The 14,499-nt window shown below is 47.6% G+C and overlaps 1 protein-coding gene across 1 annotated transcript; it reads right to left on the bottom strand.

Annotated features, from left to right (window-relative positions):
• Window positions 1-275: 275 nt before the first annotated feature.
• PIGS (phosphatidylinositol glycan anchor biosynthesis class S) lies at window positions 276-13,418 on the bottom strand. The gene is made up of 12 exons (XM_045889475.3): window positions 13,263-13,418; window positions 12,843-12,982; window positions 12,646-12,757; window positions 8,302-8,391; window positions 7,927-8,018; window positions 6,172-6,379; window positions 5,781-5,923; window positions 4,935-5,049; window positions 3,619-3,764; window positions 2,950-3,050; window positions 1,740-1,950; window positions 276-1,382 (listed from the first exon to the last, which is right to left on the bottom strand). Exons 1-12 carry the CDS (start codon window positions 13,294-13,296, stop codon window positions 1,107-1,109), a joined length of 1,668 nt encoding a protein of 555 aa, XP_045745431.1. The 5' UTR covers window positions 13,297-13,418; the 3' UTR covers window positions 276-1,106.
• Between the last annotated feature and the right edge of the window lie 1,081 nt (window positions 13,419-14,499).

Raw genomic sequence — 14,499 nt, 5'->3', positions numbered from 1 at the left:
GTATTTAAAGGCTTACACTGGTACAAGCTATTCTCTCCCAGACCCCCTGCGAAAAAGGCAGAAGTAGATGCTAACAGCATGTCCCTGGACATGCTGAGGGACAACAGCCTAGGCGTCTCACCACCACAGGGCCCTCCAGGGCAGGGAAGCGGGGCCTCTCTGTAGGGCACATGGCCAGGTCTAAGCAAGCTGGGCCTGTGAGCCCAGGACAGATAGCAGGAAACCATTACTTGGACACAAATGAAGAATGAAAGGTATGCTCATACTTCATATCATTCCAATTCACATTCAACCAATGTTTATTGAAAGCCTAAAATATGCCAGACACTTTCATATGCTTATCACATTTAATCCTCATAACCACCTTGTAAGGGAGGTATCATTAGTGCTGTTTGAACAAATGAAAAACTGAGGCTAGAGAGATTAAGTGGCTTATTCAATGCTCCCCAGACGAGAAGTGCAGAAGGTACAGAAACAAGGGTCTGAATTCAGGCATGCGTGATACCAAAGTCTGGACCCTTCCCCACTGCACCACACTACCTCTATAAAAGGGTGAAGGGAAACTCGGCCACACGCAAAGCATCAGGCTATACCCAACAGGCACAGCCAGCCAGGAGGGAGGGGAGGAGAGGAGAAGGCCCCAGAGGTGACCTGGCCCCTTCCATGAGAGCAGTGCTAGGGCTCTCCCTGAGGGATCAGAGAGAAGTATGGAGGGGAGGGGGCTAGAATCCAACCCAGGGCTTTCCCCTAATGCTCCCTCTGAGTTCAAGAGGACTGCGAGGAACAGGACGAACAGGACACAGGACGGAAGCACAACAAACTGCCCCTGCCCCGAGGGAGAAAGGAAAGGGCCTTCAAGTTTAAGCCAGATAAGGAGACCCAAATGACTATCTTCTGGAGGAAGGGGAAGAGGGAGGGCACAAAGGTTGTGGGGGGAACCTGAGCTAGAGGAATGGGAAGGGAAGGAAAGAGGAACCCTGCTTGGAGTGTTGTACTTTGGTTACTGGAGCTAAGTCCTTCACGGCAGGCCCCATTTCTGTGCCTCTCAATCTAACAGCTCCCATTCTGGCCAGAAAGGAAGGCTTCCTGCTGAGATGCTGTCCTGCTCAGTCTGTCTTCTGAGGCTTTTTCCACGACTTGCGGGTTTCCAAGAAGATCTTGACCAGGGACAGGAGGATGGGTACAGCCATAGGCAGGAAGAGTGGGATATAGATGGCAAACTTCTGGTCATCAGGGAAATAGAGGAGGTGGAGGAGCGAGGGGTCAAAAAAGGCACGCTCCGAGGATGTCACAGCTTCCTGGCTGGCAATGAAGGCAGAGGCCAGGTGCCCAGAGGCCAACTCCTCTGCTGCCTTCTGGACTGCAGCTACAGCCCTGTACACCTAGGAAGGGGGCAGGGGGTTACCAGTAAGTACCAGGCACCAGGGAGGTGCTGGGGTGGGAGGGGGGATGGGTCTTACTGTGTCTTCCATCTACCAGGCACGTTGCCTGGAGTTTGCCCACGATATGGAGGCCAGTGTAAAAGGGCTACGGTGTATTTTTTTTAATGCGTGTGCCTGCTTAAACCTTCACACCCCACCTGGCGTCGGGCTGGGGACCTGGCACTGCCCCCTAGAGGAAGCCTGGGGCACTCAAGGATGGCATGCCCACACACACCCTGGGCCTCAACTGGCTCTCTGGTTTCACCACACCCCGGCCCTTGCTGGCCACTCTGGTCACACCATCCCCTGCCCACTCACCTCAGATGCCACATCGTCCTTGATGACAATGTTGCTGATCTTGCCCAGAAGCTGGGCCAGGGAAGTGAGAGTGGTGGTGGCTGTGGCCACGTTCTCCACTGACCGAGCCCAGAGCAGCCGGTCGAGCTCCCAGGTCGTTAGCCCTTCACTCTTGGACCCTGAAAACAGGCATTTCAGAGGCATCTGGGGCTGAGCAATCCCAAAGAGCAGCCTGTCGAAGAGTGAAGTAAGGAAGGCTGAGAGTAGAAAATGGCTAATATTCCTAGAATAATGACTAAGATTTTCAATCTTACCCAGAATCACCAGTCACAGGGAAGTGCCTCAGGGTCTTGTCAGGGTGGGGAATGAGTGGCAACACTAAGCAAAACAGAGCCTCAGGCCCCATTTTAACCAGTGTTTTTGCTTTTATCTGTTTCTGGTTTGGATTTCCAAGATCTTGTTTGAAAAAAGGTCCCATGGCTAAAAATTTCTGGTAATACCAACCTAGTTTAATCCCCTCACTCTGCCTACCCTCTCTTTGGACAAATGGGACCACTGAGCCTTTAGTTAAGGGATGATCCAGGACCACTTCTTTTTTTGGTTTTTTCAAGATTTTATTTATCTATTTAAGAGAGAGCGAGCGCGTGCGTGTGAGCAAACAGGGGAGGAGCAGAGGGAGACAAGCAGACTCTGCACTGAGCATGGAGCCCAATGCAGGGTTCGATCCCATGACCCGGAGATCATGACCTGAGCCACAACCAAGAGTCAGCCGCTCCTCGACTGAACTATCCAGCGCCCTGATCCAGCACCACTTCTACTAAGCACCTGTGCTGTGCCTCTCTAATCCTGCACCCAGGGCAGACATTGCTAATCTACCAGAATCCTCTTTCCTGATGATCCCAGGCACAGCCCTAGAATCCTCAACACAGGGCAGCAGGCAGCCACTAATGTACCAGTTAGCTTCAGAATTAGTAGCTATTTTCTTAAGCACCCCTAATCACACCCCACAGACCTGACACTCAGGAGTCTGCTTTTCTTCAAACAGTTTTTGTCAGCAACTACTCCTTCTTAGGAGAAGGGTAAGGTGATCCTTAGAAACCTTTCCTGGTTTCCCTGGGGCTCTAGGCACAGCTGAGGTGTCCCTGCCGGGTGAGATTTCATTCCAGTCCGCTCAGGAGACTGGGGTCAGATTCAGTGACCACGCCCCCAGGCGCATGAGCCAGGACCTCACCGCAACTGAGCCAGGAACACCTCCATCACTTGCACCATGTCCACCTCAACCCTCACTGGCAGCTCCGAGGCATTGTAGGCTTTGGGGTCCACATTGTAGACCTGCAGGGGGAAATGAGATTGCCTCAGGACCACACCAGGACCTTTCACGGCTCTGCCCTAGACACTCTGGAGGTGGGGAGAGAAAAAGGAGACCTTTTTAGAAATGTCTTTAGAAATTACGAACCTGATGGTATAGCTAATATTTTTTCGAATACCTATTAGGAGCTTTTCATAAATTATCTCCATTATCCCCTCAAAAGTCCTGTAAAAAATATTTTTTATTCCATTTTAAGAGTTCCTACCTATGAGAAACTCCCAGTCTCACAGGAGAAACAAACTTCCCAGCCTTGCAAGACTCCCACAAACAGGGCCAAGATCTAAGATGTACACACAGAGAAGTCCTCAGTAAGTGCCAACTGCTACATGTAGAAGGGTCATATCATAGAAAACACTGACAGAAATAAGAAGCCGTGGGGCCGGCAGAGGAGGGGCCGAGCTCATAGCACCCGCACCTCCTTAGTGCTGCCCCTCCCACAGGCTGGGCCATGGAGGACACTAGAGGAACAACAGAAGGAACAGTCTTAGGAACGTCTGTCTGTCCCTAAAGCTGGGGCTTTATGATCATTACCATAATGCCACCCCAGCGGGGACTGTGGAAGGCGTTGGTGGCCACTGGAGCCCCATCCTTGTCCTGAATGTACAGCGGGGAGTGGGCAAGCTCAGGTACATACAGCAGAAAGTTGAGCACAGGGTAAAGGGAGGCAGCGCTGGATCCTGTGGTACAAAGAGAAGGGAAGTCAGAATACCAAAACCTGCTGGATCTAAATCTCAGTTCCAGGTCAGCCTCTCTAACTTTCTGGTCACTCACTCTGGTCCTCATTTTCCCTAGCTGATATTCACCGGGATATCCTCCAGTCCTGGGTTTCTGTGGTCAAGAACCTCCTCTGAACATTCTCCCAAGATGTGCCACATACATGTAGAGTCCTTAGCCCCCCAAAGGCCCCTGGAATCTCCCCTCCTCTAACAGGCCCCCCATGACTGTCTAAGACCACTCTCTTGGGCATTGCTACATCACACCCATATAATTATAACCCATTTTATATATAAATATAAAAAAGACCTCATGTCAATTCCCTCTTAATCCTTCAGTAGCTAGCCATTCACACCAGGTAGAAGTTCAAGCTACTTACCATGGTCCTTATGATCTGGCACCAGCCCGCCTTGCCAGCTGCAACTCGGTCACTCCCTCACAATTCAGCTACACTAAACTTCTGCGAGCTTCCTGAATGCCAATCCATTCTGCCTCTTCTACATCTAAGCTCAGAGTTTTCCTTACCTGGAAAGCCCTTCTGAATCTCTGTACTCCACACTGCCAGAGGGAGGGAGGAAGGAAGAGAGGGAACGAGGGAGGGAGGGAGGGATCACCTGGGCCCTCTCATATTGTGGTCCACACTGGCCTCACCTTACTGTCTGAAATCCCACAACCAGTGATATACTAACTTTGGTTTGCCTGTATTATAGCTTGTGGTCATCTTATTCTTTGTAGGTACCACCCTCAAAATGAAAGACTGGAATTCCAGCTTCAAACCTTGATCAGCAGAACTGTCCATCCAAATTCTGCCTTCATGTACTTTTGCTGTTATCTTTCCTACGTGCATGACCATATCTTTCCTGGATGGCTTGCACGGAGGGAGATGCAGCCTATCCGTTTCTTTACAAAAAGCACTGGGAGTCATTTTAATAAATGTTTTTGGATATGATAGTGTGAAATTAGACATGTAAACAGAATCTCATGAAAAAAGAGCCTAAATGCCCAGCACTTCCCTGACGCCCTCAGACCACCCAACCTGGGAACCATAACTATATACTACCAGTCTCCAACCCCACACTGAGCCTTGAGGGTCCCTCCCCAGCCTGGCAGATAGACCCTCATCCTCAGCTCACCCAGCCGGGACTCCACTGGGTTGATGACATGAGGGAGGCTGTGTGCGGCCAAGTAGTAGCTGGAAGAAGCTGGGTCAAAGCGTGGGTTTACCCCCAACACTGCATAGTAAAGAATCTGTAAAGCAAAGAAGGAGGACATTATTTTGTGTATTGATTCATGCTCCACTTTGTCCCAAAAAGGATTTGAAGTGCCTTAAAAAGATACAGTTAGGACAGGACAAAATATAAAGAAACAAAATCAGAGCTGAGAGAAAATAGGTGTAGGAAAAAAAAATAACAAAGCCAAGAGTAAAGTTAATACACTAAATATATGCTTTGAAATCACATTTTTTACCAGGCTTTCTAAGAGCCTAAACAAAGAGGGAAACAAGAATAGCATAATTCAGTGTCCACAAGATCAATTCAAGTCAGTTACTCAGAAGTACTCCCACTAGCAAGACCTGATAAAAACGTCTCCCACATTTTCCCTAAAAGGACACTGTGTGATACATTCTTCACACATAGGAAGCTACATTCTTTCCATCTTTACTTCTACTCCATTAACATATTTCAGGAAGTTTTATTTTTAAAATAAATTCCTTAAGGATGGCACGACTGGGTGAATACAGTTCGACGGGGTCATAAGGAAGGTCGTTTTTTAACAAACCTTGACAAAAGCCCCTGAGCTGGACACCGTGGAGGAAAAGCAGACACTAGAGTCATATCAACGCACAGGCAATTCCCAGCAGATCAGCAAGCTCTAAGAGCTGGAAGAACAGACTCCACTTGAAAACAATAAATACGCATGGACTCTGGAAAGGACGGTGCGGCCTGGGAAGGGACTCCTCGGCTTGCTCCCAGTCTCACCTGAGAGTCCACAGAGAAGTTGCCCGCAGCACTGAGGGCACTCAGGAAGGGCTGCACATAGCGCCGGACGGCCCCTTCGATGTCCCAGTGGACGTCGTGGGACTTGGGGTCCGGGTTGAGTAAACTGAAGGTGATCTCATAGCCTAGAGAAACAGGAGTCAGAGAAGCCTGGCTGAGCTGAACTCGTCTCGCCTCTGGAATGGGGCTAATGGCCATCATGGAACCCAAGGGAGGATAAAACTGGGATGAGAAGCACTGAGGGCTTTAACTAAAAAGGTGAAACCACAGAAGAAAGGAGTAAAGAGTCCGCACGCAGATTCCCCTCCTGCCCCATCGCCTCCACATCATTCATTTCCCTGTCCCTTCTCACGGCAAAGCCCTGTCACCCTACCCAAGCTGGACTTGAGAGGCCGCCTCTTATCAGAGCTCCACTTGTCCTCCGGAAGGTGGTCAGCCAGGGCCGCAGCGAGCACGGCCTCGGTCAAAGACATGGCCTGCGCTACTTGGATTACACGGCGGCCGACGATGTTAAAGGCCTCCCGGTGTGTGATCCCTCTCACGACTGCTGTCCTCTCAGGCCCGATGTAGCTCATCATGTCCTGTGAGAGACCAGCAAGAGACAGAATGCCCAGGGCTCAGGGAAGAAAACAGAAGAACGTGCTGGCTCCGGTCTCAGAGAATCTGACTTTTTGCCACTGACCAAGAGGCCTACCCCTCCCCTTAGATTCATAGTGAACCCCTATCTAAACACCTCTGACCAATCGGTGTCATGAATGCTTTCATTCATTTCTGTTCCCTTTGCCTTCCCAGCAGACATAAGTTCCAGGCATTATCTAAAGCTTCATGGGCTGGAAACTAGGAGATGCTATGCTGAACAAGGACAGCAGAATAAACAAACACCTGGAAAGTTTGATATAAGTAGACAGCACATGGCGAAGAGGCAAGCCAGGAATGCTCACAGTAGCATTATTTCTAAGAGTCAAAAACCGGAGACAATTCAACTGCCCATCAGCAACAGGACGGATAAACTGTGATATGTCTCTATAATGAAACATCAGGTCATGATCCCAGGGTCCTGGGATCGAGCCCCACATCGGGCTCCCTGCTCTGCGGGAAGCCTGCTTCTCCCTCTCCCACTCCCCCCGCTTGTGTTCCCTCTCTCGCTGTTTCCCTGTCAAATAAATAAATAAAAAATCTTTAAAAAAATATGAACATATTAGACTTAACTGCACATTGATTATCATGGATGATTCTCTAACATAAATGTGGGACGAAACGCAAGTTGCAGAAGAACATGTGCTGTATTAATATAAAGTTCAAAAGTTTGTAAAATTGAATATGTTATTAAGATACAACACAGGTGATAAAACTTGAAAGAAAAATAAGAAAATGACACACACAAAATATGGTCACCCTGGGCCAAAAGGGAGCAGGGTAGAACCATGGAGATGCACAGGGTTCAGCTATATTGCTAAACTGCAATATGCAAGCTGGGGTTGGGTACATGGATGTTCATTAAAATTTTCTTTCATCTTTTTATAAGAATTACATATTTCATCATAAACTGTAAAAGAAAATGGTACGTGGCATAGCTCCCACTGAGCCTCTTGCTCATCAAGTGAAAAGGTCAATGTGTCGGCCCATATTACCACCACAAGCCATTCAAACCAGCTTTTTTTTTCATCCTGATTTTTTTTCCACTTTAAATGGTCATCAGAGCTTGAACTGAATATAACTCCTGGCTTTAGAAAGACCCAGAGTTGGGATGCCTGGGTGGCCTAGTCATTAAGTGTCTGCCTTCAGCTCAGGTCATGATCCCAGGGTCCTGGGATCGAGCTCTAGGTCAGGCTCCCCACTCAACGGGAAGCCTGCTTCTCCCTCTCCCACTCCCCCTGCTTGTGTTCCCTCTCTGTCAAATAAATAAAGAAGAATCTTTAAAAAAAAAAAAAAAGAAAGAAAGAAAGAAAGACCCAGAGTCAATGAACAAAAATCCCTATCTGCATTCTATTTTTTTTCCTATTTGCATTCTTTAAAAAAACTATTTGTTAAAGAGTTTTCTGTAACAAATGCAAGCAATAGGGAGCACTACTGCAAGAAAGAGGCGACCTAGGACAGGACGAGAAGCCGCAACCTCTGCTCACCCTACCTGGGGCAGAAGCGAGGAGTTTTCAGAGATCACATACACAGTCAGGGAGCCCTCTGCTTGCTTCTGTGGCTCAGCTAACACGGTTTCTGCCTCTGGGGACAAGAGCAGAAGGTGCACCAGGAGCAAAAACACCATTCCCTTTCCCTCTGGCCCCCACAGAGGGCCTCAGCCACGGCTCCTCCTCCCACTCACACCTGGCTGACACTGTGGCCAGGCTCGGCCCCTGGTGGCCCAGGCTGAAACACACAATATCTCATTCCCAGCTTTCCCAGAGAGATTCTGAAGTTAAGACAAGGTATGGAAAATACACACTTAGAGATCAGAAGAGAAAAAGAGGGCTTCGTGTTAAACTAGCGTGATCACCCCTTCCGGTACCTTGCATACTGCCCAGTGACAGGGCCTCCTCCTCGCGCTCCAGAGCCCTCCGATAGGCCTTCTGGAAACGGCATTTGATTTTCATTTTGTCTGAGAGGAAAAGGAAGAAGCAAGATAAGAAGACTAAGTACAGACCTGTCCACCTTCCCAGCCCTCACACTGTCCGGTGTCTCAGGACAGCCAGAATATTGTTTGCAAAGAAAGACCAAGAAGCTGCAGTCAATTCTAATGATTTCTACATGGATGATATCAAATACACAACACCCCACCTCTCCCACCTAACTAGCTGTTGCCTCTGCCTGTGTACACCCTACCATCAACCTGAAGTACCCTCCCAAAGGGAAATCTATTACAATATTCATTCTATTAATAGGTGAAAGGAGAAAAACCATATGACCACTTCAATACGTGCCTCAAAATAATTAAATTCAATGAATGTTCTTGATAAAGATAAGATGCACACTTAATGACAAAACACTAAATGTAGTTCGGTTAAAATTAGTAATAAGGGGCACCTGGGTGGCTCAGTCAGTTAAGCACCTGACTCTTGATTTCAGCTCAGGCAGGGTCGTGGGATCGAGCCCTGCATCAGGCTCCACACTTAGCGGGGAGTCAGCTTGTCCCTCTCCCTCTGCTCCTCCCCCTGCTCGTGCTCTCTCTCTCCCCTAGATAAATAAATAAATAAATAAAATCTTTTAAAAAATTAAAATAATAATAAATTGAGGATGCCTGCTCTCTCCTCTGTTATTCAGCATTGTTCTTTCTGAAGTTCCTGACCAATGTAATAAGGGAAGAAAGAGACATGAAACATGAATATTTGAAAGAAAGAAACAAGACGGCCACTTTTTGAAATAGCATAATTATTTTCCAAGAAAATCAAAGAGAACCAACTGGAAAACTATTAGAACTAGTAACAATTCAGTACAATGACTAGATATACGCAAGAATTAGTAGCTTTCTGATAAGTGCCAATGATATCCAATTTGAAAAGCAAGTGTTTTTTAAAATCCCAATCACCATAATAATAAAGAACATAAAATACCCAGGAAGAAATGTATAAAACTATAAGAAAAACACCGAGGACTTCACTGAAGGACATAAAAGAAGATCTGAATGAAATGGGAAAAGTATACAAGGTTCTTAGATGGAAAGACTAAATATTCTAAGGATGTCAATTCTCCCCAAGTTAATCTATACCTGTAAGGCAATCCCAAAGGGATTTTTTCGCCCTCCTCCCCCGAAATTGAGAAGTTGAACCTAAAATTTATTGGGGGGGTGGCTGGGTGGCTCAGTCGTTAAGCGTCTGCCTTCAGCTCAGGTCATGATCCCAGGGTCCTGGGATCGAGCCCCGCATCTGGCTCCCTGCTCTGCGGGAAGCCTGCATCTCCCTCTCCCACTCCCCCTGCTTGTGTTCCCCCTCTCGTTGTGTCTCTCTCTGTCAAATAGTAAAATCTTAAAAAAAAAAAAAAAAAGAAATTAGGTGATATTAAGGAATTATTTGTAACTTGGTTAGGTGTGACATGGTAGTTATGTTTATTTTACTTATTTATTTATTTATTTTAAAGATTTTATTTATTTATTTGACAGAGACACAGCGAGAGAGGGAACACGAGCAGGGCGAGTGGGAGAGGGAGAAGCAGGCTTCCCGCAGAGCAGGGAGCCCGATGCGGGGCTCGATCCCATGACCCTGGGACCATGACCTGAGCCGAAGGCAGACGCTTAACGACTGAGCCACCCAGGCGCCCCTGGTAGTTATGTTTCAAAAATCAGGGGCGCCTCGGTGGCTCAGTCTGCCTTCGGCTCAGGTCATGAACCCAAAGTCCCAGGATCAAGTCTCACCATCAGGCTCCTTGCTCAGTGGGGAGTCTGCTTCTCCATCTGACCCTCCCTCCTCTCATGCTCTCTCAAATAAATAAATAAAATCTATAAAAAAAAATCAAAATAAGGGGCACCTGGCTGGCTCAGTCGGTAAAGCATGCGACTCTTTTTTTTTTTTTTTAAGATTTTACTTATTTATTTGTGAGTGGCAGAGAGAAAGAGAGAGAGCACAAGTGGGGCGAGTGGCAGGCAGAGGGAGAAGCAGACTCCCTACTGAGCAGGAAGCCCGATGTGGGGCTTGATCCCAGGACCCTGGCATCATGACCTGGGCTAAAGGCAGACGCTTAACCGACTGAGCTACCCATGGCCTTTTTATTTAAGATTTTATTTTAAGTAATCTCTACATCCAACCTGGTGTTCAAACCCATAACCCCAACATTAAGAGTCATACTCCACTGACTGAGCCACCCAGGTGCCCCCCCAATCTAACATACATTTAATTTTTTTATCTTCCAACTGTCCGTTCTCCTCTTTGTCGTCTATTTTGTTCACTGTATTGTCTATTTTGTTTGCTGTATCTCCAGCAACTACAACAGTATCTGACATATATATATATATCAGCAAATATTTATTATTGAATAAATGAACAAACCTATTACTATTCCTATTTAACAGATGAGAAAACCAAGATTTAGAGAGGTTAACAACCTCACCCAAATTCACACAAATAAGTAGCAGAACCAAGGCTTTAATCCAGCTCTCTTACAGCAAATGCCATACTCTTGGCCCCTCCACTATACTACCTCCACAACATGTCCATGTTATTGAATACTCTGTCACTAAATACGAAGAAATCCATGACAAATTGACAACAATCAAGTTGTGGACTAACATGTGAGGTATGATCCATTCTTGTTTTGAGAAACAAAACCTATTTATGTTTACATTAGGTTGAACTGTATGAAATGATTTTTTTTTTTTTTTTTTTTTTAATGTAGGCTCCCTGTGCAGTGTGGAGTCCAACACGGGGCTTAACTCACAACCTTGAGATCAAGATCTGAGCTGAGGGGCGCCTAGGTGGCTCAGTTGGTTAAGCGACTGCCTTCGGCTCAGGTCATGATCCTGGAGTCCCGGGATCGAGTCCCGCATCGGGCTCCCAGCTCAGTGGGGAGCCTGCTTCTCCCTCTGACCCTCTCCTCCCTCATGCTGTTTCTCTCTCACTCGCTCTCTAATAAATAAATAAATAAAATCTTTAAAAAAAAAAAAAAAGATCTGAGCTGAGATGGAGAATCAGACAGAAGCTTAACAACCTGAGCCACCCACGGGCCCCATGAAATGATTTTTTTTAAAAAAATGTGTGTGACCAAGGTTAAAAAGCTAGAAAGTAAATGGCATACAGGCACGTCACAGGCTGGACTCGGCCTACACATCCAGTCACTCCCAAACTTTCACTTCACACTCCAGAGAAGTAAAACTGCTCACAGATCCCCCAACATGCTGATTCACCCCTCCATGCTTCTAAACAGGAGGCAGTAGAGTTTGTCAGTTAAAAGCCAGAACACTGGAATCAGTCAGGCCTGGATTTAAATCCCAGTTCCACCTCTTACTAGCTAGCTGTGTGATCCTGAGCAAATTAAAATCTCTTGTCTGTTTTTTCATTTATAAAATGGAGATAATAATGTTAGAGAGGATTAAATGAGGCAACACATGTAAAGTGCTTCACCTAGTTTCTGGCATATAATGAACAACTAATATTAGCGATTATTATTACTGGCTCATGCTGTTCCCTTCCTCCCTTCCCCCATTTAACCTGAATTCCTTCACATCCTTTAAAAATCCGGCTTAAAAATGACATCCTCAAAACCTTCTCTGCCTTTCTTTCCTCCCAGTTAAAGGCTCTTTCTTTAGCGCAATCTCAGTTTCTTACATATTTCCACTGTGATTTCTTTTTTTTTTTTTAAGATTTTATTTATTTGACAGAGAGACGTAGTGAGAGAGGGAACATGGGAGTGGGAGAGGGAGAAGCAGGCTTCCCGCGGAGCAGGGAGCCTGATGCGGGGGCTCGATCTCAGGACCCTTGGACCATGACCTGAGCCTAAGGCAGACGCTTAACGACTGAGCCACCCAGGCGCCCCTTCACTGTGATTTCTTTATCTAAGTGTCTTTCTCCCCTACTGGGCTATGAATTTCTTTAAACCATTATCAATTCCTCATTCACCCCAAGATTCCTGGTACTGAAAAGTACCTAACACTTAGTAAAGTATCCCACTTCCTCTCCTATGCCCTAATGAGCATTAATTGCTTCTCATCAAGTAGCATAATTGTTTTATGAATAAAACTGTCGCCTTAACGGTGAACACTGAATTTAAAGTTGTTTTTCTTCTAACCATCCACACTGTTCATTCAGAGAGGGCTTTTAATATAAATTTTTAACTACCTTTAAGGGACACTCATGCTCCTCCTACCTAACCCATCTCTGGACTGAGCTCAGACCAGAAAGGCAGCCCTGACTCCCCAGGGACTCACATTTCAGAGGGATCTCTCTCTCATGTACAACGGTGAAGGGCAGCTTCTCCTGGTCGTCCAATGGCACTGAATCCCGGGTAAACACGACGGTGATGGGTACCGTGAGCCGCAGCTAGGGTAAGGAGCATCAGGGCCATCAGCTGAGTCTCCACCTTGCCAGCGGGCTGTCCCCTGGCCTTCTCCCACCGAGGACTCACCTGCAGGGCATTCAGCCCACTGATCTGGGAGTAAGGCAAGGGGGCCCGGTAGGTCTCCGTGGTCTTCCACCAGAGCGGTAACCCCAACAGGATGGCCACCGCAGCGAAGAAGAGAGCGGCCCGCTTGCCTCGGACCACCTCTGGGGGTACGGAGGTACCGACTTGAGGCGCTGGAAGTGGGCTTAGGTGCCCGCCCCACACCTGACGCGGAGGAGCCCCAGCAACCGGCACTCAGAGGCTCTCCGCCCGCGTTCATAGGAATCCCTGTGCGAGGGGCCCGCGCCCAAATCTGAAGGGATCTTGTCTGAAACGACCCCCCGACCCCCAGTCCGCGGGACCTCTAGCACACCACAATCCCCAAAGCCCGCATTCCTCCCTCTCAATACACAAGCCGCGGGCCCCGCCCGAATGCCACCGCACCTAGGTCTGTAGCCGCTGCCCCGGGAGCCGCCATGCTTGCTTCCGGTGGCTCTAGGCGCCGAAGGGCGGAGCTGCGCAAGGAGGGGGCGGGACCACGGCAGGGGTTGCAGCCAATCGCAAGCCGCACTCCAGGCGCGCGGGGAGGAAAAAGAGGTCGGGGGGGCGGGGTCCGCAAGGAGCCTGTCAGCCAGTTTGAAAGGAGTTTGCCTTGCACCCTGGCGGTCGAGGAGGTGCACGGGTTTCTGCGCTGCTGGAAGACTCTTCGTTAGTCTCCCGCTTCCTCGTAGAACACACTCCTAGTCCCAGGGATAAAGAGCGCAAGCTCTGCAGGCGTTAAATACTAGTTGGGCGACCACAGGCAGCTCTAAGTCTCAGTTTTCTCATCTGGAAAATGGAGATATTTACCAAAATGAGCTCATTCAGGGGCACCTGGCTTGCCCAATCGGTAGAGCGCGGGAGGCTTGATCTAGGGATCGTAAATTCGAGCCCCACGTTGGCTGTGGAAATTACTTGAAAAAATAAAATAGGGGCGCCTGGGTGGCTCAACCGGTTAAGCATCTGCCTGTGGTTCAGGTCATGATCCCGGAGTCCCCAGGATGGAGCCCCACATCTGGCTCCCTGTTCAGCGGTGAGTCGGCTTCTCCCTCTCCCTCTGCTCCTCCCCCCTGCTTGTGCGTGCTCTCGCGTCCTCTCTCTCTCTCTCTCATTCGCTCACTCTTTCTCTCAAATAAATAAATAAAAAATCTTTAAAATAAGGTCATTCATGTAAAGATCCTGGCACGGAAAGCACCCAAATATCACCTATCGATGGCATCACTGTTTATCCATTATCATAGAGCTCCTGTTCTGGGCACCCTCTCCTCAAGCCTCAAATATGGAGGTGGCAAGCTACAAGTACCTTTTTAGCATATTTGGCTCACCAGTATTTTTTTTAATTCATTTGAATTCATTTCCAACTTGTAGAAGTCTGAATACTTAAAATTTTTGAAAATTCATGAGCACAGACTCGATCCTGATCACTTAGGTTTAAATCCTGACTTCATCACTTCACCTGAGTGATCTTGAGAATTAACCTCTCTGTGCCTGTTTCCTCATATTAAAATAGGGATAATAATAGTATCTACTTTATACAGCGTTGTAGTAAATGAGTTAGTAAATGTAGTGATTAGAATAGGGCCTGGCCTGCCAGAAACACATAGTAACTGCTATAGAGGTGCCTGGGTGGCTCAGCCAGTTC

This window comes from Mirounga angustirostris, unplaced genomic scaffold (assembly GCF_029215605.1).
Source record: "Mirounga angustirostris isolate CCGP_5_RB_7025 unplaced genomic scaffold, mMirAng1.0.hap1 SCAF_17, whole genome shotgun sequence".
In the NCBI taxonomy this organism is placed as follows: domain Eukaryota; kingdom Metazoa; phylum Chordata; class Mammalia; order Carnivora; family Phocidae; genus Mirounga; species Mirounga angustirostris.
Note: the sequence above shows the minus strand (reverse complement) of the source record. Positions and strands in the feature narration are given on the sequence as shown.

Bases quoted from the DNA above. Each gene is read 5' to 3' on its own strand.
- PIGS (XM_045889475.3), bottom strand. From the start codon at position 13,296: ATGGCGGCTCCCGGGGCAGCGGCTACAGACCTAG. The intron at 8,392-12,645 runs GTGAGTCCCTGG...TTTTCCTCTCAG, and splicing joins GAGAGAGATCCCTCTGAAAT to ACAAAATGAAAATCAAATGC. The intron at 5,924-6,171 runs GTAGGGTGACAG...CTGTTTCTCTAG, and splicing joins GCCTCTCAAGTCCAGCTTGG to GCTATGAGATCACCTTCAGT.